The sequence below is a fragment of the Lycium barbarum genome, chromosome 10 (assembly GCF_019175385.1).
Source record: "Lycium barbarum isolate Lr01 chromosome 10, ASM1917538v2, whole genome shotgun sequence".
Taxonomy (NCBI): Eukaryota; Viridiplantae; Streptophyta; class Magnoliopsida; order Solanales; family Solanaceae; genus Lycium; species Lycium barbarum.
Window position 1 is genome coordinate 26,719,526 of NC_083346.1, and position 14,345 is coordinate 26,733,870.

The 14,345-nt window shown below is 34.2% G+C and overlaps 1 protein-coding gene across 2 annotated transcripts; it reads left to right on the forward strand.

Annotated features, from left to right (window-relative positions):
• The first annotated feature begins 1,114 nt into the window (after window positions 1-1,114).
• On the forward strand, window positions 1,115-9,323 carry LOC132613605 (aspartic proteinase-like protein 1). Of its 2 annotated transcripts, none has more exons than XM_060327696.1 (10): window positions 1,115-2,083; window positions 4,094-4,232; window positions 6,261-6,502; window positions 6,625-6,852; window positions 7,033-7,171; window positions 7,243-7,313; window positions 7,398-7,497; window positions 7,734-7,794; window positions 7,964-8,035; window positions 8,794-9,323. In XM_060327696.1, exons 1-10 carry the CDS (start codon window positions 1,794-1,796, stop codon window positions 9,048-9,050), a joined length of 1,599 nt encoding a protein of 532 aa, XP_060183679.1. In that variant the 5' UTR covers window positions 1,115-1,793; the 3' UTR covers window positions 9,051-9,323. The 2 variants fall into 2 exon arrangements, with proteins under 2 accessions (XP_060183679.1, XP_060183680.1); XM_060327697.1 differs by having other exon boundaries at window positions 1,947-2,083; window positions 6,227-6,502.
• The last annotated feature ends 5,022 nt before the right edge of the window (window positions 9,324-14,345 follow it).

The window sequence follows — 14,345 nt, forward strand, 5'->3', positions numbered from 1 at the left end:
AATTTAGAGTCGTTAGAACCATTAAACGTTTCACCAACACCCAACATACCATTATTCATCTTTCTCTCCTTCAAGAACCCTAACTTTATGGATTTTGATTTCTAGGTTCTTGTCCAAATTTATATATGTTTAAACGATGGTTTTTTATCTTCAAACACGTCTACATAACATAATAGTTAATGCTCTTAAGGTTGGGATAACCATCTTACATCCTTTCGAAGAAAATCCTAGCTTGAGATAAATGGGGTTATAGATTCCGGAAGAAATCTCTAATTTTCATGTTAGAATCCGCATATAATGAGTATACTCAAAATATCACAAGGAACTTACCTTGATATTTTTGAAATTTTTAATCACAATAAGTTACAGATATTTCTATGAATATGAGTTATTTTATTAAAAATGAAGTGTGTCATTCTTTTTTTAATTAATACTCTTTCCATCCATTTTTATTTGTCCTGTATTAACTTGACACACCTCTTAAGAAATCATAAATAAAATGATAATTTTACTATATTACCCCTAATTATTACTAAATCATCTAATGATTAAAATCAGTCAAACATACATTAAAAATTATGGAGCCACTAATAATTTCTTGAAGTTTCCGACTCAATAATTAACACCGAGGGTAAAATATGTACAACATGGTAAATATCTCTTGATATTTTAAACTGGACGAATAAAGATGGATATCTATTTTTAGTACACAAGGCTAAAAGGAAAAAAAAAAGTACTCTCTCCATTTACTTTTACTTGTTCACTATGGACTTTACATACCTCTTAAGAATTAATAAATGAAATTTATAATTTACCATAGTGCTAAATAAAAAAGTTATTTTCTCTTAACATGCTAAAAATGATAAGTAAAAATAAAAAATTTATTTTTAAAATACTGATATTTAAAGTGACTAGTAAAAGGGAAAAATCTTACTTTTAAAATGGCGAACAAGTAAAAAAAGCAACGTAAATAGAAAGAGCAGTATTTATTGATTTGGTTTAGAACGAAAGACAAAAGTTACTTATTGCAGAAAAACAGTGTAGCGCTTGAAAAAACGTCAAGTAATGTGCATTATATAAAGATTCCCACCACAATGCTCATAAGTGACGCGTGATCTCCTTCTTTCTTACTCCTCACCTCTCCCCTACTTTCCTCTTTTAGTCTTCACTTACCCCAAAATCCTCTCCTCTCATTCACACACAATATATATACACATACCCCAAAGCCATTTCCTCTTAACTTACACCATTCACTCTGTAAATGTACCTACACATAACACATAGAGACCATTTATACTACCAAGTTCCTTCCATTATCTTCCGAGTAAACAACAACATACCCACTACCCATTGTAATCTCACAGGTTGGGGGGTCTGGGGATAAATATAACTCGTTGAGAGTGGAATTTCAACCCACGCCCTTTCAGACCAGAACCTTAATCTGGCAACTTAGACCATCTCCTTTTTTTCCATTAACCTTTTTCAATACTAGATCTCGAGTTGAGTGTGTTGAAGTTGTTGTGTATATATTTATACTACAACTCTACAAGTTTCTTCCATTATCTTCTATGAAACAACAACAAACTACCCGACCAGAACCTTAATCTGACGCTACTCGGTCATCTTCCATTATCTTATGAGGAAACAACAACAACAACAACAACAACAACAACATAGGACGTGTAATTTCACAGGTGGGGTCTGACGAGAAATATAAATTGTTGTTGAGAGCAGGCCCTTACCTTAATCTGACCCCTAAGACCAACTCGGCCATCTCATAGATCTTTGTTTCAATGGCGATTTCCAGAGTGGGTTTTGTAGCAATAGTTGTGGGGTTATTTTTACTGGTTGAATGTGGGGTAGCTGGTATGTATTCATCAAAGTTAGTTCATAGATACTCTGATGAAGTGAGAAGAAAACTTAAGGTTTCAAGGAATGGGCCACAACATAGGAGTTTGGAGTATTATGGAAGGTTGATGAGTAGTGATTTGCAGAGGCAAAAAATCAAAGCTGGTCCTCAGTTTCAGCTTCTTTTTCCTTTTGAGGGTAGCAAAACCATGCCCTTGGGGAATGATTTTGGATGGTTGGTCTTTTATCCTTCTAAATAATTACTCCTTCCATCTCAAATTATTTATTTCTAAAAATAGTTGTCTCAAATTATTTGTTTTTTTTCGAGACAAAATTAATTACTCGTACCGTCCCAATTTAAGTGTCTTAGTTTGATTGAACGCGAAGTTTAAGAAACAAAAGGAGACTTTTAAATCTTGTGATCTTAAAGTAAAGATGAGTATAGCGTCCTTTAAATCTTGTAATCTTAAAACTTATCCGTTAAAATGTTGGAATTTGACAACTTACTAAATATAGGGACAGACCAAAAAACGAAAGTTAGACACTTAAACTAAATATCTATATAATCTACCAAAATATCTTCTAATCTTGTATCCTTAAACAGGTTGAAATGTTGAAAATAAAGAGTAGTCAAATTAGGAAAGAGACTAAAAAGGAATAGACAAATAAATTAAAACCAATGGAGTATATTTTAGGAGCATAGTATAATGTTCTTGTTAAAAATAGAGCAGTTCACGGAAATACTGTTTGAGGGCTTAATGATACAACTTTCTAGAAAAGGGTTGCGATTGATGCTAGGAGACTTTTAAATAATGTGTGTATAGTTAAGGCTTTCTTGTGATTCTAGCCTGTATCCATCCAACATGTTTATTTATTATAATATGTTGCTCCATTGGGAATTTTAAATTTTGGGTTTTGGAAGCATTAATGAAATAGTGAATGGGTCATTAGAGAGTATAAACTATTTTATCTTCTAATTATAAGGTCTAAATTTGATGTTTTTGTCAAAGCATCTCTTTTTGGAGTAATGATGTGACATTTTTTGGAAGCTTTGGGATTTTTTTATTTTATTTTTTATTTTTTTATTTTAAGTAAGTTCAATTAGGACTTAGTTGTTTTTGGCTTGTACCTGTCTGAGCAATCCATAGTTTGTTGTTAAATAGAAACAAAAATTCGAGTACCAAAAGCATTTATGAAAAGTCAATGGATTTTCAAAAAACATCAAACGTGGATGGTGGCTAAGTACTAAGACAATGGTTTGTTATAAATTAGCCCATAATTATCGTAACTGAAAGCTACTCCATGATCAAGTTTGTCTGTAATCTATCTATTGAATACACTAGATTAACATATGCTAAAAATGGGACATAGTGGGATAGTCAGGGTGTACTTATATGGAGGACTGATGCATGTACAGTGAACATAAGGATTTTGGGATTTGGTTGATGTATTATTCTCCTTTGGGGGTGAAATGTAGGATGTTACTGAAAACCTTTCTGAATTAGCGGTTTCATCTTGAATTAAATTAAAAGACATGTTTAGGGGCTTATCAAATGAAGGTTAATGTACTTACATTTTTGGTTTTGGGTCTTTTAAGGTTTGATGCAAGTTTAAATTGCGGGCTTAATTTAATCTTGGCTTAATAAATTTGTCAGCAGATTTCATTTAGATACTCGAATTACCGCTTGTTTCAATTGAGCACCTGAACACATGATAAAGTGTTACTATTAGACACTCTCGATTCAAATTTTGGAATTTTTTTTGCGCGTGTTCTCAAGCTCTATTAGGTAGTTAAACTATCTTTACCTGTAATTATACACATCAGCTCAACTGGAACAGGCCTGAAGTTTTACAACGTGTTGAGGCTAATGTGTATAATTAAAAAAGGTGACATTTTAAGTGGTTAACTTATTTACGTAATGAGCACTTGAGAAGATGCACAAAAGTTTTTCAAAATTTGAACCAAAAGTGTTTAATAGGAACATTTCATCAGTGTTCAGGTGCTCAATTGGAACAAGTTGTAGGTCAAGTGTCTAAATGAAATTTGCTGACAAATGTAAGGGGTTGTCTATGTATTAAGCCTTTATTCCTTTTCGTGTTTTATATTGTAAGAGTTGGCGTACATTGTACCCTCCCCAGCCCTCACGTTGTGGGATTTCACTGGGTTGTTGTTGTTGTATATTGTAAGAGTTGGCATTCCGGGTTATATGAAGATCCTTATCCAATATTATGCACTTTTCCTCAGGTTACATTACATGTGGGTTGATATAGGAACACCAAATGTTTCTTTTCTCGTTGCACTGGATGCTGGAAGTGACTTGCTTTGGGTTCCATGTGAATGTGTACAATGTGCTCCTCTTTCAGCCAGTTACTATAGCAGCCTGGTATGCAATATTAACCAAGAATGTTATATCATTGTTCTAAATGTTTGTTGCTAGTTTCTTGCTGGTAAGGACTGCTATAGGTTGGGCTCGTAGATGATATCTGCCTTTTCTGGTTTCAGTTGAGTGGTTTGACATCCAAACCACGCTATAAAATCATTCATTAAATAAATAGAGCACGCGAACTTTTTATGTTTATCTCTATAGTTTTCTTTCTCAAAAAAATGTTGATATTTATAGTTCAACACTTAGACTGCTATAGAAGGATAGATACGTAGTTAGTTGTGAGTTGTGATCGAGCTAAACACCATACCTTTCTAAGCTTCCATTCAAAATCTTACTGGAGGTGAATTATTTGGAAGGTTAATATATTTCCATTGACACAGAAGGTGTCAATTCTTAACCTTCGGTTGTGAGAGATGATGTCCACGAGGTGCTTTAGTGACTTCTGATATTACTAATGCTTTGGGAATATACTAATTTTACTTCTAACGACGAGTTAGAAATTTTGTTTAATTAAGTCTTAATGGCAAATTACATGAAAAGGAAAGAAGAAGCCTTAATGTCAATTATGTTAATGTTTAAATTAGTCACAAGAACTTGTAACACTTTAAATATCAAGTAGACAAGGACCCGCAAGGGTGGCTTAGTTGGTTGAGCATGGGGCTTTCATAATGGAGGTCTCAGGTTCAAAACTCCCTGCCTACGACTGATTTGCCTTCTGGGTCGAGTTCGTCGCACGGGGCTTGCGTAGTGTGGATTACCTCTCCTGTGTGGTTTGCGAGCTATTGCAAAGGAGCTGGGTTTACCCTGTGCGCACCCAAAGGTAGCGGTTGTGGGCTCCCATGTCATAAAAAAAAAAAATATATCAAGTAGACAAGGCCAGTACTTCATTCATGAATGTTTTTTGTTATATTCAGAATTTCTAACTTTGTAGTAGACTTGGTGTAACTGAAAAAGGCCTTTACTTGTTAAGTACTGCTGTCTATAATCAACGCTTTGTGAACTTGTCTATGTCTTGATTCCTGTTTTGTTATTTGGTTTCTGTTTCTGCCATTTTTCTTTTAATATCTTCTTCTTTTGGTTTAAGTTGATAAGTGATCATGGTTTCTGTGACCGTTTTATGCCACTAAACAAGTAGCATGATACCACTTTGAGATATCTGAAAATAAAGTTCTACACCTTAAAAAACTGATGTTTTACTTTTGAGTATAGAATAACAGAAGGGTCCAAGGCCATTTCAGGTAACATTTTCAGTAGCACCTATTCCACTGGATATGATCCGTATGTTTGTTATAGTTTGTGCCTAGAGTAGACAGAAACCATCAGAGAGCTGAAATTATGCTAAGACTGTTAAATGGGCTGTTTGAGAAACTTAGACGGGTTGAAGCGGGACGAGTGAACCAACGGGTCATGACCCAATCCATCCAATGGTCGTTTTGGTCAAGATAGGTTGAATCAGTTTGGGCCGAACAATTGGTCATGACCCCACCTCTCCAATTTGACTTATCAATAATTTATTCTCAATTGGTCAGGTTACGTTAATATTGGCCTAATTTGACACCCCTAGAATATACTAAGGCATCAGAGAAACAAATTAATTTAAAAACTGAAAATAAAAAGAAAAAAATTCCTACAGAACAAGCGTCGGATAAACAAATCTGAGTCAATTTATATGTCTTCATGGAGTATTACAATATCTCATCTTTCTACATTGTATTTGTGTAATATTCAACTTAAAATAACATGCAGTTCATAAATCCCGACGGAAACTTCACAAAATTCTACATTTTATTCAATATCATTTCTGAGTTGTCTTATCAGATCATGGTAAGTGAGAAATTATTTCTTTGAGTTGCTGGCTCTCCTACTATTAAAAATTTAAAGTCATCTTAATCCCATTTCCTTTGTATAGATATCAGTACTCGATGTAAATGTGGAGTCTTTGCTAATACTGCCTACAGGTTTAGCACTTATATCAGATGATTGATTGGCAGGTGCTCCCTGGTATTTGGGGCATCTATTATGCAGGAAAAAGATCTAAACGAGTACAATCCATCTGGCTCAAGCACAAGTCAGTTCCTGTCGTGCAGCCATCAGTTATGTGAACTGGGTTCAAATTGCAAAAACCCTAAGGAGCCTTGCCCGTACACTGTGAATTATGTATCGGAGGATACATCCACATCCGGAGTGCTCATGGAAGATATCCTGCACCTTGCATCAGGCAGCCGTATGACAGCCAACAGCTCTGCCAGGGCTCCAATCACTTTCGGGTGTGTCACTGAATTGCTGCTTGTATCTCAAGTTCAAATAAGAATTTTGTGCATGGACTATTTTCACATGGTTCTGTTTGAAAAGACTGTATTAAGGAGGTCTCAATTCTTTTTCATGTCAGATGTGGTAGTAAGCAAACTGGTGGTTACCTAAATGGAGTTGCACCTGATGGCCTTATGGGCTTGGGACCTGGAGAGATTTCAGTTCCTAGTCATCTTGCCAAAGCTGGATTAGTCCGAAACTCTTTTTCTCTTTGTTTTAAGGAAGATGATTCAGGAAGGATTTTCTTTGGAGACCAAGGGCCTGCTAGCCAGCAGACAACTTCTTTTCTGCCTTCAGAAGGACAATTGTATGTCATCTTATGAATAATAGAGACTTCATCTTACCTTATTAAAAAAACACTTATGAATTTTAGAGGCTTGCTTATTAGTTTGAGTGCTGTATTTGTCTGTTTACCTCTGCTTTTATCTTGCATGTATGTGTTGTTAAACTCTCTGTTAACTCACATCATGAGTGATTCATGGTCCAGTGTTACTTATGTTGTTGGCGTGGAATCATGTTGTCTTGGGAGCTCCTGTATTGAGCAGACAAACTTCAAAGCCATTGTGGATAGTGGGACATCATTTACATTTCTCCCAGATCAAATTTATGATAGTGTTGTTAAAGAGGTAAGCTTAAACCTACTTGCTGCTTATTGTGCCTTACAGTGCAGAAATTTTATGTCCTTTTCCGGTTACAGTTTGACAGAGAAGTGAATGCTACAAAAGCTAGCTTTGAAGGATATCCTTGGCAATATTGCTACAAATCCAGGTAATGGCATATAAGCGAAAGAGAGATCTACTTTCTTTTTTCTGCCTCATCATATGTACTGAATGAGTATTTGAACCTAGACAGTTCTGAAGGGTTACCGAAGATCCCTTCATTTACTCTGAAGTTCATGACAAACAGCACCTTTATAATCCAGGATCCTGTATTTGTGATTTATGGCAGTGAGGTAAGCGCTTGAATACACTCCACCTGTTTCTGTATCTCAGAGATGAAAATTGTGGTTCTTTTGATTATATGTATATCTGTGAGGCAGTCCTCTATTCCCTTCTCGGTCTTATTTTGTCACACCAGCTTTTGGTCCTTCACTTCCGATCATTTCGATTCATTCACCAGTACTGTATTAAATAGGCTGTCAGGTATTTCTATGTTGGTCATCTGAATATATTCAATATCATAATATAGGGTGCTGTTGGATATTGTTTAGCTGTGGAGCCTTCAGGCATAGATACCGGAACGATTGGACGTAAGCTTGACCCTCTTCCCTTATGGTTTCGTCTTTTATAAACTTACAACCGTAAATAACCTCCAACTGCTAAAGTAGGTGGTAAAACTGTAAAAAATTTCTGAACGCATGAGTGTTGCAATTACCTCTCTCAATATTTGGACGTGCTAATAACCATTTTCCTCTACAGAGAACTTCATGACGGGATATCGCATGGTGTTTGATAGAGAAAACCTGAAACTGGGTTGGTCACGCTCTGACTGTGAGTACCAATTTCTGATTAATAATTGTCTTGGTCTTATCTGGATTTAGCTATACTCGCTTTGTTGTCTCTAGCCATGGGTGATTAACTTAAAAGGCATTTATCCGCTTTCACTTGTTACAACCTATTCTTGTGTATTGAGAAGTTGAACTGTAATTTTTAACACCCAATAAGAGTTAATGTGGTATACATGCTTATTTCGCATTTTCACCAAAAGATTATGTTGTACATGTATGGTCTTCCGGATACTATTGACTTTCTCTACTCATGTTAGCCTCTACTTTGAGTCACTTTTTCCCTCGTCGCTTTTTAGGCTGATCATCTAAACCACTTGTCTCTACCATCCCGTTTCTTTGTCGTCTAATAGTCTTTGTAGCTCACTGTGTTAGCTTAAGTGTTAATTGAGGAAGGTGTTTGCAAGATCTTACCGTTTGCCATCCCTAGTTTTAATAAACTATTAACTATAATGACCTATAAACTACGCTATATCTGTCATCTGGAATATGGATGACAACGGCTTGCAAGTAATTTTCCAATAAAACTTGCCTTTCTACCTTAGCTTCTTTCCGTTGTTTATTACTTTATCTTGCTTCATTACTTCTCTGAAAAATGAAAAAGGGGCAGATAATTTGGGTAGCAGAAAGCTTAGCCCACTTTGTGGATTCTCTTTTACATTCCTTTTCTCAGGACTTTACTTTGAGCGTGACAAGTGCTCCTTCTCAGCAAATGATTTACCCCTAAGCGTTTCTGCTTGTCAGGTGAAGACCTTACTGATAGTAATAGACTTCCGTTAGCTCCAGCAAATGGTAGCTCGCCAAACTCACTGCCAACAGAGCAGCAGAATACCCCTAACAGCTCCGGAGTTGCCCCTGCTGTTGCCGGAAGGACACCCTCAAATTCTGCATCACGAGCTAGTTGCGGGATGCCATTCAAGTTATGCTTGACAAACTTGCTGTTTCAGTTGCTGCTTGTATCAAGCAACTTCCGACGGTCCTTATATACATTGACCTTATAAGCCTTTATATATTGGTATGCCCTATAGGTTCATATTATAGATGTGTAGTTTTCCTTGTAAATCCTGTCTCCCGTCTTTTGGAGCCGTTTTTGTTTTCTTATTTCCCATCCCGCGTTTCCCCGCATTTTTCGGGTTTATTGTTGTTTTGATATTAGCCATCAGATAGGATGGGGCTGCTAAGATGAAGAAGAGCTTGTTTTATGCATCTTCAAACTTTGGATGTTCAATTTCTTGTTCCCCTGCTGTTATACATACACTATACTTACTGTTGAATTCCATTCGTATGATTCTAATAAGTTTATCTATTTGCCGCTTTAGCCTGAAAATGAAACAACTTAATCTTCCCATATTCCGTTAGTAATGAATTGAAAATCACATGACGTTTCTTTTAATACAAAGAGAGTGATAGTGGCTAGTGAAGTTAAAAGTAAAAATGGAGAGTTTATCACATTTCGGTCAGTTGTATCAGGGCTTGTTTCTCTCACAAGTAGGTGGACTCAAATTCGTTTGGTCCACTTACTTTCGGTACATTAACTTGTGAGATTAAAAAAAAAAGCCTTACACAACTATTGTCAAGTATGAAGACATAAAATATTTGAAAGATGGGAAGAAATGGAAAATAACTGCTTTTTGAACCCTACTCAAAGTTTTAGACAGAATTTCATAATTAATTAAGTTTTGATAGCTTTTTAATGTTGAACATCATTCAGAGGGTCATACACTAAACTACGAAAACCCTTAGAATTTCTGCGTAATTTGAAATTTAGTAACTCCAAATGTTGTTCGAGTTAGAATTGACGGTCTAAAATTCCATGAAAATTTCCTATAGTTTAAAATATGCAGTTCAAACCAGTGAAAAAAATTCATGAAGTTTCGATAGGTAGAAGTTGAAACTCAAGGCATTGTCTTTGGGTTCCAAAGGTAAAATAAGTCAAATAATACCTTCTAAATTGTTTCACATACTTATTCATTCAAGATACACGTTTTAAAATTTAAATATTTTATCATTATCTTGCTCATGATACCTATTAAACTCCATGATTTTTTTTTTTTTTTGAGTTTGAACATTTAAATTTTAAAATCCATGAATCCTTCTGGAGTTTGAAACTCAGTTTTTTCAACCATCCAACATATTGTGCTGGAACTCTATCTGTCAAAATTTTGAACTCCAGCACCGTGTGCTTCTTGTATTTTAACTAAGGCATATATTTGTTCAAATTTTATTTTTGCATTAATAATTGAATACTTTTCAATTACATTTGAAATGGTGGCTAAACTTTGATTGTCACCTAAAAATTGGGGGAAAGAATGTGCCTCCTCTGAACCAAAATAATTACCCGCTCATACCCCCAGAAAAAATTAGGGGCAAAAAACATATATGTACATGATAAGAGGGTATATTTACAGAAAATGACGATATTTTTCAGTTTACAAAATGTATCAATAGACTTGTTACAAAATCTATACGAATTAGGTAAATTAAAAAGAAGCAAATAAAACACATTAAATAAGGTAAGGAAATTGTTTTACTTATTTTATCCAATTTTCTCTCTCCATTAAAATTTAGAGATATAGTTCCCTGATTTTCTCCAACTGTTGCTTCCTTATTTCATCCACTTTTCTCTCCCCATTCAAAATTAAGAGATATTGTTACCTAATTTTCTCCAGCTTTTACTCAAAAAGTCCATTATAATCGGTAATTTTTATTTGCAAAGTTCATCCACCAAAAAACATATATGTATAATTTCGTATGCAATATGTATTACTGTATAGATTCTTATAATTTTTATATATGAAATATGTATATAAATTGTATGTGTATTTTGATTATTATAAAGTACATATAAATTTTATAAAATCTAATCAAAGTATATATAAATTTTGAGAAAAATATGTATAATAAGCTTGTAATTGATGCAAACCAGATTTCATACAAAGTTCATACACTGAGAAATAAATATATATTAATTTTTGTATGCAATATGTATAAATGTATAAATTCGTTATAATTTCTACGTATGAAATATGTATAAAAGTTGTATGTATATTGTGATTATGATAAAGTACATATAAATTGTATGAAATCTGATCAAGGTATGTATAGATTATGAGAAAGTATATATGTATAATAAGTTTTCTAATTGATACAAACCAAATTCCATCCACATTTCATACACATATTGGTTTTCAACATTTTTAAGACTAATTGATATCAAGTTTGTTCGCATTTCATACACATTGTGGCGCATATATCTGAAAAATGACATATGGCAGACTCCATACACATTTTATACATACATTAGTTTTCAACGTTTTTAAAACTACAATTTATATAATTTATACAGATTTTCAAAACATATAATGATCATATGTATCTCAAAACGATACAAATCAATTTTTATATACAATTAATACACAAGTTAGTAATCAAAAATACTTTGTAATATTTGTTTCGAAATTTATACTAGGAGAGAAGATGGATTTTAGGTACGAAAATGGTGTCTATCATAGAGGGAGATAGAGAGAGAGAGAGAGAGAGAGAAATATTTTTAAAAAGAAGAAGAAGTTGAATGGTAACTATCCTAGAATTAAGTCTACATTTAAAATCTTCCTTAAAAAAAGCCTGAAATCGTGGATATCGCATTAAGCCCAAATGTGGTATATTTTGTAATTTTGTTGGTATATTTTGTAAATAAGGAAAAATATCCTTATGTTTTGTAATATAGAGTCTTAAATAGGTATTATTAGGTCATTTTCCCAAAAATTAAAACTAGCTACTCGAGATGCCCCCAAATTATGATAGCAGCATGGTATATAAATATACTGAGATGGTATTATGGATGATCATGTTCATTTATTTAAAAAGACACACTTTTCTCCAAAAAAACCTCCATGATACCATCGTCTTATATACATATATTGTGATGGTATTATGGAGGACTGCTTCAATCCTTCAATGAGACACTCCTCAGGACCATGGACCATGGTACCATTGTGGTATATAAATATATTGAGATGGTATCATGGAGGACTGCTTCGGTCCTTTTCTTAGTCCTTCGTGATATTATCATGACATATAAATATACTGCAATGATATCATGGAGGAAGGGGTTTGAGCGAGGGGGCACGTCGGGTAATTAGTTTGGGCTGGATTAAGCAGAAACGAAAATAGTTTGGGAGGGGACATGGGCGCGTAATTAGTCTGGATTGGGCGTGCAATTAGTGATGTTTTCCCAAAAATTGATCATTCCGCCTAATTTTTTTCCCCAAAGATGTATATCAAAGTCCAGTTAGATGGGCTGTTTCCGCTTAGGGCCATTTTGCAGGCTCTTGGAAGGCAAAAGTCCAGTAAGTTTTTGTTCATCGAGTTGGTTCTTTCAATGTTTTTTTTACATAATCTGTAACTTGTTCGCCGAACCTTGTGTACTCCATAGTCAATGATTTGAGGCTCATAGTCTAGTGCTTGTGCAGTAATTTAGAACTGACATTTTGAAATTCTAAGAGGCGCGCCAGGTCTTGCAAAGTTAAAGGTCTGCCTTTGGTGCTCACACATTCTCATTTTTGGTAGTTTTCTTGTCCAAGACTAGGTACAAAACCAAGAGTATAAACACTAAATTTGTTTAGGATTTGAAATTTGTAAGTTTATTTAGTTTTTGTCTGAATTGGCTTTGTAGTCAAAATCTAATTAAGTTTTCTGGTACTAGTGAAAGTGAGCTTTATACTATTATAAATGTGAGAACTACTACCAATTTCTTAGTTAACATAAGTGAGATTACGAAATTATGAGCTATTGAAATCAAACCCTCCAAGCTGTTGTTGAACTTTTTTACTTGTGGAAGATTCTTGATGCTGGTTGCCAGTATGGATTCAGAACTGGAAATAGAGCCACAATACCTTAAGAAACTTAATTTTAAGTCCCTTTTCAAGGCCATTTCCCTGCTCCTATTCCCAGGAGCAAGAGAAGACAAACGAGCCAAAAGCTAAATTTTGAATATGCAAAAGATGCAAATATTTAAGCTGCCCAAAAGGTGCAAAAATTAACAATAGGGAAAAGGGTAAAAAATAATTATATAAATAGGAAATATAGTAATTTTATCCCCGTTATACTTTAATGCTCATACATCCCAAATTGATAGTTATCCTTGTCGATCTAAGAGCCGTACGGGGTCCTTGGATGACTATGTTTAGACTCGTTTATGGCAAGTTTTAATACACCCTCATGTTAGTATGTATGAGTAGATGCATTTTGACTACATTTATAAGTTTAGGGGGCTGCATATGCATTAAGTATAAAACTCATATGTACGAAGTACTCATATCATACCTGCTGGACACTGGATTACAGGATAAATGAAAAATTTATGTATCATATTTGTCTTCTTAATGTAAATGTAAGACAAATTAAGACACGGGCCACTGAAGATTCATGTCCTAAGGCTAGCCCAACTCTCATGTGGTAAGTTGCTCCAAGAAATTGTTAGATGTAGTAATAGCGTGGGCTAGTCACTTTTTATTTTTGGAATTTAAAATTTTATAATAATAGTATTTTTTAATTATAGCGGTTGGAAAGAGATTATTTGTGATTTTTATCTGTTACTGATGGAAATTGAATTCTGGCCCTTTATATTTTGTACGGAAAAGGGTCAAATTTGCCCTGTACTTTAACAAATAAGTTATATTTGTCATTCGTTATACTTTTTGATAAATTTGTCCTTGCTATCCAATTTTCGGGCTATGTATACCTCTCATCCTTTAAATCTCATATCTCCGCTTAAATTTTCCTACATAGAGCCTACGTGGCGTTTAATTTCCAATTAAATTTGATCATCCATTTAAAAGAATTTAAACCGCCCGCCCGACCCACTAAATACTGGAAATTTACATATCTTTCTCTTCTGGATGACAGAGATAAATATATAAAAAAAGTATAATGAAGTAAACATAACTTACTTAGAGGACTGGGGTAAATCTGACCCTTTTCCGTATTTTGTAAGTATTTAAAAAAAAAAAAATCATCCCACGCTAGATATTTTGCAGAGTCTTAGATCAGTTTGGTTGTGGTGAGATTCCATTTAGCAAATCTAAGAAGATTCCATAACAGAACAACCTTAATTGATTGCAAAGTATTTATCTAGTCTTTTTCTATTATAATCTCATGACTGTTGTTGTTTCCAGACATTATAAACGAGATGTATTAGAATAAGTCCAAAAAGACAGCTTGGTTCTTCTTAGGATTATTCTGCAATTAGGTAGACAATTTCAGTATAATCAATTTATGTAATATCCTAAAAATGG